This window comes from Muscardinus avellanarius, assembly GCF_963383645.1.
Source record: "Muscardinus avellanarius genome assembly, chromosome: 2".
In the NCBI taxonomy this organism is placed as follows: Eukaryota; Metazoa; Chordata; class Mammalia; order Rodentia; family Gliridae; genus Muscardinus; species Muscardinus avellanarius.
In genome coordinates, this window is record NC_137787.1 from 156,325,219 (window position 1) to 156,342,361 (window position 17,143).

A 17,143-nucleotide genomic window follows, 5' to 3' on the forward strand; every position below is an offset into this window, starting at 1 on the left:
TTTTTAACCAGGATTCAGGTAAAACTTGAAATACAGAATCCAATCTTACAGAGATTCCTAAAATACTCATTCGTACAAATATTTTTTAAGCATGATTATATTCTTGAAAGATGTCTCAGAGGAAGCTTCTACTGGAGCAACATAATACAAGAAAAATCTTATAAAGTGTTGGAAGTTGATGGGCACTCAAAAAAAAAAGGGGGATGTAGATGAGGGGGAGGCTGGGATTTGGGGTGAGAAGGTTTGCAGGTTGCAGTTGTAATTATGGGGAATTGGGGTGGATGTAGGTCTCTGAGAACATAATGTTTAAGCAGAGCTGCCAGTAGGCTAAGAAGTTAATTATGTCTGTCAGGCTGGGGGTGGAGCTCAGTGGTACAGCACTCACCTAGAACCTGCAAGGCTCCAACTTAAACCCCAGCCGGGCGTGGTGGTGCACACTTGTAATCCCAGCATTTGGGAGGCTGAAACCAGGGGATCGCGGTTCACAGACAGCCTCAGCTACTTAGTGAGGCCCTTTGCAACTCAGTGAGATCCTGGTTCAAAATAAAGAATAAAAAATAGGGCTGGGGATGCCGCTCAGAGGTAGAATGCCCCCGGGTTCCATCCCCAGTACCTAAAAAAACAAAACAAAACTTTAACCCCACCAAGCCAAAAAAAAAAAAAAAAACTTGAAAACAAGTTGAAAAAGCAGCCAGAATATCATTAGGATGGAGTATCCCTTGTGTTCAAAGAACAAAAGGAAGCCAAGCGTGGCTCCCACAGTTCAAAATAAAGCCATAAAGCCAAAGGCAGATCAATCCCAGACTACTTTAAAGACATGGGCTTTTATTCTTTTAAGTGAGTAGTCAGGTATTTTGTAGGTACAAAAACCCTTTTCTGAATAATCACCTTGAGCAGTACTTAGTAGCTACACTGGTGTGATACGCAAGTTATGTGATGGGAGAGAGATCTGTTCTCAGGTCATCGTTTACTCCTGGGCCGCTCGGCGGGCTTGTCTGTTGATGCGGCCTGGAGTCAGCCACCAGGACAAGCCTCTCATATTTCCCTTTCCTAAACTCAGCCTATTTCTTACAAGGCACATCTTCCTACTCCCGCTCCAAAACCCTAAACACCAGGAAACAATGGGGGGAGGGGGGGCAAGCTCAGATAATTCTGTTAGTGCTTGAGGAACATCCGGGCCTGGCCACCGGGACTTTACTTACGAGCCACACGGCTGGCCCTCCACCTGGCTCTTGAAATGAAGGAGCCCCTCTCTTTTCTGGGGCTGCTGACCTTCAGACTAGCTCAGCTTTCTAACTCCCCTTCCCCTTTCTGTAGTTAAGTAACTCCCAGGTTAACTCAACCTTACCCCACCATGTCTGGGCTGGACTGTGTAGCCCTGCTCAGGTCCCCTCCCTCGGGGTGCTTCTGATAAGTCGCAGGACCTCCTTTCTACTCACCCTCCAACACGGCCTGCTTCAGGAAGGCTCTCACTGCTCCACATCATCTAGGCTTCTCCTGGGAGCCTTATATCCTGTCCTGAAGGCAGCACCACGGAAACGCCGCCCGTGGGGTTCTCAATCAGATCCACCTGCCCACCTGCATTGGCATCTCCCCTGACAGCCATCAGCTGTGTGCACTAAGACACTTAAACCTTCCCAGCCTCGGTTTCTTATCTGCACATGAGCATGACAGGAGCCATAGCAAGAGGCCACACAGGGCACGCAGTGTACTACTCCGGGGTGAGGAGGCTCCATCAGCTTCCCCATCCTTTCCACTGAGACACCACGGGCTCACCTTGGTACCGGTGACTATTCTGCTCACACTTCCCTAACAGTCTTCTCTCCCCCAGGGCCCTGTCAGCAGTCTCTGGTCTGCTGAAATCTATTTGTAGTTGATAAATGCCAGCCAGCCGTCCCCACTGGCTTATGCTCATGAAAGACAGTGATTCCTGTCAGGGTCACTTTGCCAGCACCTCTGTTTTGCTGGGTGTCGATTAGATTGGACGGTCCTCTCTTGGGATGCTGGGACCTCTTATGTTTTGTCAAATTCCTTTGGAAGTTAGATCTGGGAGCTAAGAATCCTGAGCAGTGGCAGTTTCCCAAAGCCAGAGATGGCATGATGCTGGGGCTTGGAAAGATATCAGCCAGGTGGGTGAATGAGATGTGAGATAAACAAGTAACCAGGCGTTGTGGTGCATGCTTATAATCCCAGCATTTGGGAGGCTGAGGCAGGGGGATCGCGGTTCAAGGACAGCCTCCTCCGGATACTTAGTGAGGCCCTTTGCAACTCAGTGAGACCCTGTTTAAAAATAATAAAAAATAAGGATGGGGATGTAGCTCGGAGGTAGAATGCCCCTGGGTTCCATCCCCAGTACCACACACACACACAAAGAATAGGTGTTTGTTACACAGGTAAATTTTTGGTAAGTGTAGGGCCAATCTCTCATAACCCCTTTGTTTACAGTTCCCTGAGGTCACTGATCACTATTTGTAGGTGTGTGTGTGTGTGTGTGTGTGTGTATGTGTGTGTGTGTTTTGTTTGCAGGGCTAAATTCCCCTTATGCTCAAATCATTAAACCTATCCAGCACACGGGAACATTTTAATCCGGTGGTTTTCAATCTGATTTCAAAGGAGACTCACCTGAGAGTGTTTCTTTTCCCAATATACAGGACCTGACTCATCTCCCAGACAAAACCCATCAGGATACCCAGATGAGAGGCTTCCCATGCATAATTCTAAAGCTCTCCCAGCTGACGCTAATGTACAACCAGCATTAAAGACTACTAAATTAGGCGGACTATTTTAAGCTGAATTTTCTAGTACAGAGACCATCATCAAGGAATCTCCAATGACTCGCACACATTTAGGTTTAGCGGGACACCTGTTGGTTATCTACCTCGTGCACACGCCTTCCCAGAGCACACCGGAGTGCTGGGAGTGGGTCCAACCGTCTTCACTGTTCTTTATGAGCCAGCCCCAGGCACAGCTAAACTCCAGGCAGAATATAAACCCGAGCACAGCCAGGCAAATCCTCACTCTGGAACTGAGATTCAGAGACGAAATGCCAGAATCTGCTCTTGCTCAGGCCAAGGGCAGCCGTGTATATCTAGAATTGAGAGGCTTCAGATTGGGTAGGGTGAAACTATAAGCAGTGGAAGCTGTATTATGCAGAAATACAACAGTGGATCAAATGCCTATGAAAAGAGGGACTGCCAAATTTCAGTTCTCTGTTCTAGTATCTCATGAGGCCCAGCTATACTTACCCTGCTTGATTCTTGAAGCTACAGCTGTGCGACTTTGTAATTCTCCTTTCAAGGCTTAAATGAGATATTGCATGGGGATCTGTTCTTTTATACTGTGGGCCTTGACCAAGACAGAACTCAAGGTTGCTAAGTGGGTCCCTAAAAACCCATATGATACATCCTACTTTATCATCATAACTCCCCACAAAGTGCTTACAACTACCAATAATACCTGGCAACCCTTTAAGTTAGCTATTATCCCTGTTTTAGAGATCAGGAAATTGAGTGACAGAGAAGTGACTTGCCACCTCTGGTAATTGGCCAGGCTGGAAATGGAACCATGAAAGGCTCTGACTCAAAAACGCAGGTCCCCTCCCTTCCGTTCTCTCAGTCTCTGCCTTTATGACAGCCATTTTTTGTGAAGCCTAGAGTGGCCATTTCTGAGTTACTTATGGGAAAAAGAAATTTGAAAATAAAATCTTAGTAAGATGAGCTTAATTCCAAGGGGATGGTTATTAACACTAACTACAAAACCATACCTTAAAACTAAAACTTCAGATCAACGAGTTGAAGGACCTAGGGGAATGTAGCTGCAGGCCTAGTGATTTCTATAAATTGACTAACACTGATAAGAACACATATTTTAGCTGGGTGTGGTGGCGCAGGCTTGTAGTTCCCGTACTTGGGAGGCTGAGATAGAAGGGTCCTCACAGGTTCAAAAACATTAACAAGAAATGAGACTCATCAACCTCCAGAGACTTTCAAAATAAAAATAAAATAAGGTTTGAGATATAGCTCAGAGGTAGCATGCCTCTGGGTTCAGTCTCCAGTATCAAAAAATAAAATAGAGCTGGGGTATAGTTCAGAGATATATGCCCCTGGTTCCAATCCCAAGTAGCACAAAAATAAACAAATAAATAGTCAAAGTTCAACATATAACATTTTTTGTTTTTTTACTTTTTTATTTTATTTTTATATTTTTATTGGTGTGTTATAGTCTCACATCCTACTGGAGTTCATAGTAATATTGACATACATGCACGCAGCACTTGGTAGGCTTCCCCCAACCCCCACTCTTCCACTTTCCCATACAAAATATTGGGGTCGGCATTGGTATTCTCACATACATACATAATCAACATATAACATTCTATGTCATCCATAGCACTGCCAAAAAAAAACTAAAAAGTTTTCTAGCTAAATGAACACACCAATTCCTGAAGTCAAACTGTAAGCTCAAGCAACTACAGCCTACCTGTCTTTGGCAATCTTCAAACACCACCGAAGAAGACTTTGGCTAAAACTCTCTAGCAATAACCCAAGCATACTTATCTGGAACTTTCAAAAGCACAGTAGCTTTAGGTTCATTACTGTACGATTCAAGCACACGAATAAAACAAGTCAACAAGCCGGGCGTGGTGGCGCACGCTTGTAATCCCCGCGCTTGGGAGGCAGAGACAGGAGGATAGCACAGGTTCAAAGCCAGCCGCACTGGCTTGAGACCCTGTATCTAAATTTTAAAAAAGTATAAAATAGGTCTGGGAGTGTAGCCCGGAGGTAGAAGGGCTTCCAGGAACCCCAGTACCACCAAAAAATTAATAATAATAATAATAATAATAATAATAAAACAAATCAACAAAAGTTGTAAACAAGTCAGCAGCTTACACCCACAGCTATGGGAAGATACCCCAGTGATCCCAAAAACCTACTGCAATATTACCAAGGACTACAGATCCTACAAAAATATGAAAATAATTCTGCCGTGCCTGTTTATAGCATCACTATACTTGTTTTGCTCCTATAGACCTACCAATAAGGGTACCAGAGTTAATGTCCACAAGGGCCACAGGGAGTCCCTTTAAACATGACTATAGGCCAATGTCTCCCAGCTGAAAGAGAATTAAAAACAAAACAAAAAATAAAGCTGCCTATAGGAGAAAGTCTCAGCACGTGTCATCGTGTCTATTTGTACACTAAAGAGAATATACAGCTATGTTTAGAAGAATGAAGAGCCGGGTTCTTAAATTTACAAGATTGGAGCAAAAAAGGTAAGATTGTACCTGCTTTGTACATCTTTGAAAACAGAGGCTCAAATATAGAAAAATTGCCCTCCTCAGTATACCCACTGCCCCCACACACCAGCCAGTCTAATAAGGTTAAAAGAACCTTTGATTTCTAAGGTACAGAAAGATGAGGACTACAGCAGAGCTTATCCAGATTCACTTTGAGCATTGCACGGGAGACATAGAACTTACCTTTCCAATTTAAAAAGAAAAGAAGTTATTTACAACAGAAAGTCATCTGGTCCATAGGTGGGGTAAACAGTGATATAAGTTTAACATAAATTATAAGAAAAATGGAAATGGAGGTGACCAAAATGCTGGTTAAAAGCCAAGACTCCTTAGTGAGATTCTCAGCAATATAGCCAAATTCTATTTCAAAATAAAAAATAGAACAGGGCTGGGAGTGTAGCTCAGAGGTACAATGCCCCTGGGTTCAATCCCTAGTACAAAAAAAAAAAAAAAAAAACCCTCAGGACTCTGGAGCCAGACTGCCTGTGTTCATATCCACCAATCCCTGTTCCCTGCTATGGTGTCTAAGGAAGTTTCCTATCCTCTCTCAGTTCCATCATATGCAAAGAAGGGTGGGGTGTACCGACTGCAAGGCAACATGTGAGGAAGAAGTGATTAAAATAGTGCACAGCCCCCTGTAAGAACTGAACAATTGTAGCTAATGGCATCAGTTCACATAGCTGGGTTTCCAAGATGATGCAACAGCCTAGTTCAACCACAGAGAAACCGGCCAGGTGGCTCCAGACTTGGAGTTTTGAGGTAGCTGGACAAGGAGGCTCAAGGCCATCTTATTTTTTTAATATTCTACCTTGTATAAGGTTCGAAGAAGGGAAGCACTTCAAGGAATCCTAGCTCAAAGGAAAGTAAAGGACAACTTCAATGGAGTATGAGTTTAGTGCTAGCAAATGTCAGCAGTCGAAGGCTAGTAGTGAATGGGGAAGAGCAAACTCAAGGGGCTGGAGGTCAATATGAAAGAGAAAGGACGGGAACAGGTCCAGACACAAAGATCCTGGGAAGGACAGTGCCTCCGGACACAACACCAATGTCCAGAAGAAGGAAGTAATGAGGACAGAGGGAGGTGAGAAGCAAGAGAAAGAAAGGTCAACAAGCTGTCAACAGCTGAGATCGGTCACCTCCCCCTTCAAGATGACTGACCTAGATAATTTAGCATGACAGTGATGGGACCTTTCTTACTGTGGAATTACAAGAATAAAGCTAGTAAAAGCTGCCCTATGTTAACTGCTAGGCATTAGCCTAACCTACCAAAATACCCATTAACAAAACTAGTCCTCACAATCTCTAAGTGTAGACACAGATTACTTTTGTTTTACAGGTAGGATAACTAAGTCAATGAGGTTGATTAATTTGGCCAAGGATATCCATCCATATTGAATCTAGTGGAAGCCCCTTTTATCAGGGTTTAGGACTGGGACTCTGTGGACACGTTGCCAGGCCCAGTTTTCCAAGATCCAGATATATTTCTGGTAGTCTTTACATGCCCCAGCCCACTATCACTGGAAACTTTTATGAAAAGAACTGGACTTTGAGGTGTACCTATAACACTTAAACTAATCATGAATAAATGAATGAACTAGGTGGTATAAGGTTACAAGTGTGATCTGGCATAGGTTTCCATTGGCTAAGCATTCAAATTCCTGTTGTAAACACAAGTCTAAACCAAGACTCACGAAGAGGCTTCCAAAAGCTTACAATCATATGCATAAAGTAACTAAAAGAAGCTTCAAGACAACATATCAACGAGAGCAAACAAACGCCCTCAGAAGAGAGGCTGAGGGGAATTATAACATGGTTCTAATTGAAGACCATCACCTTTTATAAAGAAATGAAACTGTCACATTGAATTTCTGAATGCAGATTATATATATTCCATTTTTCATGTTCATTTCTCAGGCTGTCAAATTTTCCATTAAAAATGAATTGTAATTGTCATTATGAATTGAATTCTATCCAAGGCTTGAATTTAAAAAAAGTTTCATTCTAAAGTCCACAAGTAATGTTACCAATGTGCAAATCTTTTATTTAAAAACTGAATGTTGCCAGGTGTGGTGGCTCACGCTTGTAATCCCACCACCATTCGGGAGGCAGAGACAGGAGGATCCTGGTTCGTGGCCAGCCTCGGCTACTTAAGGAGACACTTCGCAACTCAGTGAGACCCTGTTTCAAAATAAAGAATAAAAAATAGGGCTGGAGGTATAGCTCAGAGATAGAATGCCCCTGGGCTCCATCCCCAGTACTGCAAAAAAAAAAAAAGAAAAGAAAAACTGAATGTTACAAAGTTATTTTATCACACCCAAATAAACAGCCTACCTTAGGAAAATTTCCACCTTGGGAAAACTCCCCCTACCCTAGAAAGATATTTCACAATAAAATTAGCCAAATAAATGTAGTATTAAGGATCTTACAATTAATCTATGTATCTTATTAAAATTTTCAAAAAAAAAGTGCTATAGCAAGCTGGGCATGGTGGTATACACCTGTAATCCCAGTATTTTCAAGGCTAAAACAGGAGGATCACAGGTTCAAGGCCAGCCAAGCAACTTAGTGGGACCCTCTGCACAGTGAGACCTGTTTCAAAATAAAAACTAAAAAGGGATGAGGGTGAAACTTGGAAGTAAAATGGCCCTGGGTTCAATCACCAGTACAGGAAGGAAGGAAAGAAGGAAGGAAGGAAGGAAGGAAGGAAAGAAGGAGGGAGGGGGGGAGGGAGGAAGGAAGGAAGGAAGGAAGGAAGGAAGGAAGGAAGGAAGGAAGGAGGCTAAACCATAACTCCTTGGAGTAAGCTATGGTACTTAGCCATCTTTAATTCATGAAAGTATGATGACTTGGGCTACATCTACTTGTGACAAGTCCCTTGGCACACAAGTAACAATATTCTGTCTACACTTAGCACATATGAATATATATATGTATATCTCAAATGAAATCTGTGGGATTTCATTTCCATCCCAGAATCAAGTCGACAAAGAAAACAGCTAAATTTACACATATTTTCCACTATTAAATCCAATAATGTAACTTACTTTCAGCAAATATCATCATCAATCACATTAAATTAATGGTGGTGTTAATTTAAATTTTACTGGTTTATAGTTTTGTTTTGGATTTTTTATGTAAATTTGTTTTAGTTTATAGCTGTGAAAGAGCCATAAAAATAAAGAGTTATACTTTTAGTTTTACATCTCTACATATATCAATAACATTATTTTCATCATCCAAGTCCATACAAAAGTATCACAGAATTTTTTTCTAACTTTGGGGTTATTTCCCATGTAACATCTACTTTGTAAGTTTCATTTGCATGCGCATTTCAGTTACACAAATCTCATTTTTACAAATAAAAAAAAATTTATTTTTACAAATAAAGACCCATCATAAAGCTTTAGAAATTTTCTCAGTCCAGTCAGCTGTCAGACTAGAGTCTGTATCAAGTCAAGTGTCACCTAGTGTCCAGAATATAAACTGAGAATAGAATGGTTCTGCCTCCACTACACCATGAGAAAAATACCTGGCTCAATGAGAATTTTCCAGTATGAAAAAGTTATCATATATATAATACATATTCCCAATGCTTTAAAAAATGAGCAAAAATTGTACTACTACCTTTACTTCTAATCATAATGATAATGGCCGGGTGTGGTGGCACACATCTGTAATCCCAGGACTAGGGAGGCAGAGACAGGAGGATCACAGCTTCAGAACTAACTTCAGCCACTTAGCAAGAGTCTCAACAACCTAGCCAGACGCCGTTTCAAAATAAAAACAAAAAGCTGGAGGTGTAGTTCAGAAGTCCAAAACCCCTGGGCTCAATCCCCCAGTATCATCCCCAAAAAAGAAAACACAACAAAAGACAGCAATCCTATAAATGGCAAACATTTATACAGAGATTACCACAGTCCAGGTACTGTCCTAGGCCACTGACATATTAACTTTTAATCTGTACAATAACCTCATTTTATACATGAGAAAAGAAAAGCACAGAAGGAGGTTAAGTAAATGGCAAAATTCACACAGTTACTAGGTGATATAGCTGGGATTCAAGGCCTGGGAGTGTTCATAAATGTTATTGACAGTGCCTCTTCTACACTAAACTAGAAGAAAGGAGAACATTCTTGTGAAGAATAAAATCTATGTCAACTATGTCCAAATAATTTTAACTAAGCAGCTAGTAACTTGAATGTTTTGGAATTTTTGGAGGGGAGCAGGGGTACTGAGGATTGAATCCAGGGGCATTCCACCTCTGAGCCACACCTCCAGCCCTTTTTTTATTTTTTATTTTGAAACAGGGTCTCACTAAGTTGCTGAGATTGGCCATGAACCTGTGATCCTTCTGTCTCAGCCTCTTAAGTACTGGAATTACAATCAGGTGCCATCATACCCAGTTCAAAATTTATTTAAACTCTTAAATTCTCTCAAAATGGGCATGGTGGTTTATGCCTATAATCCCAGCACTTGGGAGGCTAGGATGGGAAGATCACAGATTGGAAGCCAGCCTCAGCAACTTAGCAAGACTCTCAGAAACCTAGCAGGACACTGTTGCAAAACAAAAAATAAAAAGAGATGGGGGTGTAGCTCAGAGGTAGAATGCCCCCTGGGGTTCAATCTCCAGTACCACAAAAAAAAAAAAAAAATCTACCTTAAGTTAATTATGACCATTAGATTTTATATTTGCAAAAAATTACTCCCAATGGTAAGCTATTTCAATGCCATCCTGCTGGTATTAAGTGAACAGTTACCTTTGTAGATCCTGTTCAAAGAAAGCCCATGCTTTGATCCTTAATATCCCATGAAGTAAAAGGTTATGCTTAATCTATATTTTATAGATCTAAAAGTCAAATTAGTTTCTGGGATAAACAAGCAAAAGTGTGATAGTAAGCATATTCTTTGGCATTCACTTGATTCCTGGTTTAAAGGATACTATGTGCTGTGTTAAAGACAATTACATTAGTGTAATACGTAGCAGTTTTTTCTTGTATTATTCTGCAAGCATAAACAAGTTATATACATGTTAATTTACATTCTATATAAAAAGCCAATTTTAAATCCAATTTATAAGGCAATAAATATATAAAGATTCTAGACAGAGCAATAAAGTTATGCCATAAAGTAGAGTTAATTTGAGACAACAATAATAAAATCATGACAAATTTTAGCATTCCACCAACTGCACAAAGGTGTTTCAGGTAACATCTGTTCAGAGGCAATTGCTACAAGATAGACTAGATGAGATGCAAGGTTTCACGGTGTAATAAATGGATGTCAGTTTGCCTGCTTCATAATTAAAGACATGAGTCTTTGAAAAAAGCAATTAAGCCTTGCTCTAAATCTGAGACAATCATCCCTACCTCCATCCCTTTTTACCCTCAAAGAAAAGATCCAAACTACTCCAGAAGTATTAAATACTGTGTATCATCTACTTTCACCAAATAAATGTACTCCCGGAGAAAGCCACTTGACATATATTCTTTTGATAAATCATATATTAAACAACAGTTTAAAAAAAACCCGGATTTTTTTTCTATTTTATTGGTAAGAATGGGAAGGAAATAATGTCTAGGAAAATTTAGAGCAATTTCTTAGAAGAGTGGCCCGAATACATGATTTTATTTTACCTTCATCCAAAGGTTGCTATGTCTGATGATAGGTAGCATTTTGACATGAATAAAATTCAGGTGCCTAACACCTTCAACTAGTGATACTATCTCAGTCCTTGACAGTTTGTTTAGCCTTGGGACTCCGAAAGCACCAGTTAAGGTGAGGATTCAATAAAGGAATAAGTTTTTAAAAAGTAAGAACATACAGAAACCAGCTCCATCTTTTCTCAGCTTTCTAACAACTATGAAAATGATACCTTAGGCAAAAGCCAAATCAAGGTTCAGGCTGTTATCCCAGTTGTTCTTCACTTTGGGGTTATAACTTGGTTACCTTGTAACTTCCCCAAATTAACAGCCTTCCAAAACATCCAAGCGATACCACAAGGGACAGATTTAAGTGCATGTGATATTCTCCTAAAGCCTTTCAATATGGCCAACCTCCTAGTTATCATATCTGCTTTATTTCCTATGGCCACTGTACCAAATTATCACAAAACACCAGAAATTCATCCTCTCGGTTCAGGAGGCCAGAAGTCCCAAATCAGTTTCTCTGGACCATAATAAGGTTTGGGTGGGCTTCCCTCCCTGGGGAGGCTGGAGAAAGCATTGCTGACTCTCCCAGCTTCTGATGCTGTGTCGCCAGTCTCGGCCTCTGTAGAAGGATACACGTGTCTGCATTTAAGACCCACGCCTGATCATCCACAACTATCTGTGCATTTTATTGTATTTATTTATTTATTTATCTGTCTATCTATCTATTTATTTATTTATTTATTTATTTTGGTGGTACTGCGGTTCCTGGAAACCCTTCTACCTCCAGGCTACACTCCCAGACCTTATCTGTGCATTTTAAAGCCCTTAACTTAGCCATATCTGCAGAGTCCATTTTTGTCAGAGATGGTAACATCCTCATGTTCCAAAGATTAAGGAATGGGTATCTTTTGGAAAGTCATTTTTCAGCCTATTACACCTGCCTTGAAATACACTTAAGCAATTATGCAAACCTGTTAATCTCATCAAACCTACTGCGCTTTCAGCTCCAAATTCCCACACAGTAAACAAAAGCTTTCCAACCTTATACCTTTTCATCTCATAACGTGCCTATAACCAAGAAATCCTTAATTCTACATTCATTAAAAGCATCACACCAATAGCCGGGCATGGGGGCCCACATTTGTAATCCCCGCGCTTGGGAGGCAGAGACAGGAGGATCGCGCAGTTTCCATGCAGCTGCGCTGGCTTAAGAGACCCTGTTTCCAAATAAAAATATAAAATAGGGTCTGGGAGTGTAGCCCAGAGGTAGAAGGGTTTCCAGGAACCCCAGTACCACCAAAAAAAAAAAAAAAAAGTATCACACTGGGCATGGTGGCACACACCTCTAAGCCCAGTATTTTCGAGGTGGAGACGGGAGGATTGTGGATTGAAGGCTGCCTCAGCAATTTAGGGAAACCCTCAACAATTTAGCAAGACTCTGTTTCCAAATAAAAAATAAAATAGAGCTTGAGTTCTAGCTCAGAACACCCATGGGTTCAATCCCTAGTACCCAAAAAAAAAAAAAAAAAAAAAGCACTGTGAATTATTGTTAATAGTTCTTGGAGCACCCCTGTAATCTGAGTACTTGGTTGGCTGAGACAAGAGGATCACAGATTCAAGGACAGCCTCAGCAAGTAATGACACTTACTACCTAGTAAAACTGTTTCAAAATAAAAATAAAATCAGGCTGGGGGTGTAACTCAGAGGAAGAATGCCCCTGGGTTCAATCCCCAACAACACACACACACAACACACACACAGTTCTTGGATGAGAAAAGATTAAAATTCCTAATAGTCATGGGAGAATAATACAGGGAAGTGATTGAGGATTAAAGGTGTGTGGCTTTAGGCAGCTTGATCTCCCTATATCTCAGTCTCTCCATATAGCAAAGGAGGCTAATAATATACAATTGGTGGAAGTTATGAACTTGGACTGAACACTTGCACTGTGTCCAACAGTCCAAACCAATATAGAGCTTAATACAGTAACTGAGTATGGCCTGTTGCAGAAGGGCCAGCTATGAACAAGTAACTAGTTAAATCATAACCAACTGGCTGGTTGAGTGACTAGGCTATAGTCAATTCAGTTGTTTTCCTATACATACTGTCTGAGCACTATGTTGGCTCAGAACTGTATCTGGTCTTTGGAGCTGTCCAATTTGTGAATCATTTTTATTTTGCTTTGCATAAATAAAAAGGTAGGGAAGCTGGGTTTTGTGGTGCATACCCATAATCCCACTACATGAGAGGCTGAGACAGAAGGATCTCAGGATCTAAACCAAACTCGGCAACTTGATGAAACTCTCAAAGACTACAATGAGCTAGAGAGTGTAGCTTAGAGGTGAAATGGAATGCCCTTGGGTTTAATCCCTAGTACCACCACACACACAAAAAAAAAAGGCAGACTGAGAAGAGCTACTTAAAAGGCAACCTTAAGATTGGAATACCGCGTCTTTCACTAGAAACTAAGGTAAAGCAGAGCCTGGAACTCCAGCCCCTCTTCAGAATCAGAGCTCAGCAGAGAGATAGTCCCAAATTGGCAGCATGAACAGATTCCTAGTGAAAACTAATTCAAAATATCCCCATACTAAAGCATTCCCAGACAAGCTGGGCGTGATGGCACACGCTTGTAATCCCAGCATTTGGGAGGCTGAGACAAGAGGATCACGGTTTGCAGACAGCCTCAGCCACTTTTTAGTGAGCCCTTTGCAACTCAGTGAGACCCTATTTCAAAATAAAAAATAAAAAAATAGGGCAGGGGGTATAGCTCAGAGGTAGGATACCTCTGGGTTCCATCCCCAGTGCCACAAAAAAAAAAAAAAAAAAAAGAAAGAAAGAAAGAAAAGCATTCCCAGAGACTTAGCATATAGCTAAGCATGCTTAAGGCCCTGAGTCCAATTCCCATCACCAGAAAAAAACAAAAAAAAATTACATCTTCTAGTTTTCCAGTTACACCTCTTGGACCCTACAAGTTAAAGCAAAGCAATGAACTTACAGAGATCTACAAGAAGAGGAAAGAGTGAGCCGGTGTGAAGTCAAGTCAATGTAGGTAAGCCAGTGCAAAAGCTGTTAAATATAGTAACAGCCAAGTAGGGAGTGTATAAACAAACAAATAAATAAGAAACGAGGGACTATCAAGATGGCCAAGGTAGATCTTAAAAAGCAAAGGGAATTTATCAAGATAGGAAAATTGCTAAAACTAAATATTTGGACAAGTTAAACAGCAGATTAGCTAATGATAGAATTAGTCAACTGGAAGATATATCTAAAGAAATTACCATGTAAGCAAGAATTTAGGATTACTAAGAGCAATCAGAGATTGCTAAGAGTCCAAATTACGTCTAAATTATGAAGTCAGGATTCAAATTAAACCCCTCCCACAAACAGTATTTTAGATGTTTATCAGTTTTAGAGATAAAAAGCTTTGTCATTTAGATGTTACTTCATCTTTGCAATAACCCTTTTTAACCAATGGTATTTAATAGTCAGCATGGCATACTTAAGGAATGAAACAGCACAGAGAATAGAACCCAAGTCACTAATATATTCTTCAATGAAACTTCTTCAATGAAACAAGAATAAGTGATGGAAAAATAACACCTCCCATATGAGAGTGGAGACAAAACAGAGCAGGATAATCATCCCAATAAGTAGATTATAAAAAGTCATTGTCTTAGTAGATTCTTTTCATATTGGACAGAATCTTTCATTTTCACATTAACTGTCTTCTTATTCTTCAATTCTTGATTGTAACAACAATCAAGTCCAGTAAGGTGGCCAACACCTACAGTCCCAGTACTTGGGAGACTGAGATAGGAAGATCACAAATTCAAGGCCATCCTGGGCAACTTAATGAGACCCTGTCTCAAAATAAAAAATAAGCCAGAGCCAGGCATGGTGGCATATAGTATTTAGGAGGCTGAGTCAAGAAAATCACAGGTTTACAGCCAGCCTCACCAAACTCAGCAACTCAGGTGTGTGTGTGTGTGTGTGTGTGTGTGTGTGTGTGTGTGTGTGTGTCTGTGGTGTGTATTATTTGTTTGTTTGTTTGTTTTTTCTTTGCAGTACTATGGATAATGCTAGGCAAGATCTACATCCCAGCCTTTTTTTTTTTTTTTAGACAGGTTCTCAAAGTTGCCGAGGCTGGCCTCAAGCTTGAGATCCTCCTACCTCAGCCTCCCACCTCAGCCTCCCAATAGCTGGGATTACAAGTGTGCACCACCCAGCAGACTCAATTATTAATATTTGTGTGGGGGTGCGTACTGGGGATTGAACCCAGAGACATTTTACCTCTGAGCTACACCTGGGCCCCATTTCATTTATTTCTTTGAAATACTGAGTTGGCCTGGAACCTGTGATCTTCCTGTCTCAGCCTGCCAAGTACAGAGATTACAGGTGTGCATCACCATACCCAGCCACAAATATATGTTATATTTAACAACTGGTTCACAAACCATTATTCCTTAAATTTGTGAATCATAGCTTAAATCTCTCAAGTTTTACCTGTCCATAAAAGGCAAATGCTTTTTTATCACTAAAATATGTTTTCCATACTCCTGAATAAAGAATTCAGTATTAAATTTCCAATTATTTTGGAAATTTTGCTACTCATGACACATCATTTGAGTGTTAACGTGAATAAGTAATGCAAACCAGAATAGCAAGTTTCAAATACTTGGATTTCTTTCCAAACTAAACAAAACATTCCTAAGTAGTGAACACATGGCCCGCCAAGTTTTAAAACTGAGCTGTTACAACCTAGAGGGGGGGGAAAAAGTGTCTACCTTAAGAAAAAAGAAAGAAAGAAAGAAAGAAAGAAAGAAAGAAAGAAAGCAAGCAAGCAAGCAAACTCTTACTGGGTTAGAATACTAAACTGAAAACGAAACACTCATATCACCTCAAAGTTCACTTTACACTAAGGGGGAGGGGAGAAGTTCGACTTGAGAAAAATGCAGTGCTCACCTAGATGACGTCAGTGCATGTACATTTGAACTGCTTCGCTCGTCAGCCTTAAGAAATGGGTGGCAGCACCACATTTGTACGTTTGTCACAATATCCGGATAGAACTGGACCTAGTCCCTGTCGATCTATGAATACTGGCAGCTATAAATATCTAGAATAAAATCCCCCTCCCCCGGGCCCCTGTGTGCCCACCCTTGGCTATCAGCCAAGTCTGAGTTTAACCGGCTGGAAGGACCCAGGGCCCCTCGGCCGAGCCGGAGCTGCCCCATCCCAGCTGCAGGCGACACTTACAAACTTGGGGCGTTTCTCCCCTGGCTCCTCGGAAGCGCTGGGCAGCGGAGCGTGCCGGGAGCCCTTCCTGCGCTGCATCTTGCTTTCTCCAAAGCTGCGAAGCGAGGAGGAGGAGGCACAGGGGGTCCCGGCTGCCGAGCCGTGGGCCGGGTGGTGCAACCGCGGCCGGTGCCGCTCCATCCTTCCCCGATCCTGGTCCGATTGCTCTACACTGCTCGATCGCTGGGCTCAGGGATCCCGGCGAGTTAGCCTTAGACGATCGCCACCCACGCTGTCAGCCCAGCCCAGTCCAACTGCTGCCGACCCGGGACGGGACTTCCGAAATCTCCCGCCACCGCGGGTCCGCCTTGGACTAGCCAATCCCACGCCGCCTCTTCAATTACACGACAGGGTCCCGCCCCTTCCGGGAAAGACAAAAGGTGATTGGCTGATCCGCCTGTCTATTACGCCAACTGGACAGTTTTTGCAGCATCCTTTAGGAGGAAGGATGGGGCTGATTTGCAGACGCTCAGAGAACCAATCAGAAAATCTCTTGCCTAAATTGATACTGACTTTGGAGAACCGGTTCTCCACAAAAATGGGATGCGGGCGTGGTCAGCTCTGTGCAGTTTGGGCTGCGCTGGAATGCACTTCTGCACCCCTCGGGAAGCTCGGTGCTGTTTCAGCTGGGAAAAGTAGTTGTAGGATCTACACTCCAAGGGGGAAAACCGCAGCGTCCACGACTGAAAAGGCGTTTCCCGAACACCTGCATCATGTCTAAGTGTTCTCCGCGATAGTAGAAGGGCCACCAAAAAATAAATAAATAAATAAGCCTAACTAGGCCACTCCCTTAAGTTGATCACAGTCAACAGCGGTTTGCAAACCTTTACACAAATAACAAAGTAATGTTAGTCTTACAGGAGTTACTTCACAAGTTCATTGAGAACCAAAACAAAAAGGGGGGGAGTTA

The 17,143-nt window shown here is 41.7% G+C and overlaps 1 protein-coding gene across 4 annotated transcripts in view; it reads right to left on the minus strand.

Moving 5' to 3' along the window:
- Positions 1–16,374, minus strand: part of DIAPH3 (diaphanous related formin 3) — a gene marked incomplete at both ends in the record, with an annotated part of 500,946 nt that extends 484,572 nt beyond the window's left edge. For all 4 annotated transcript variants that reach the window (XM_080719970.1, XM_080719969.1, XM_080719968.1 and 1 more), the window contains one exon: positions 16,195–16,374. In XM_080719970.1, coding sequence (XP_080576096.1) covers positions 16,195–16,374 — 180 coding nt within the window. The remainder of the gene's footprint in view (positions 1–16,194) is intronic.
- Positions 16,375–17,143: the final 769 nt, after the last annotated feature.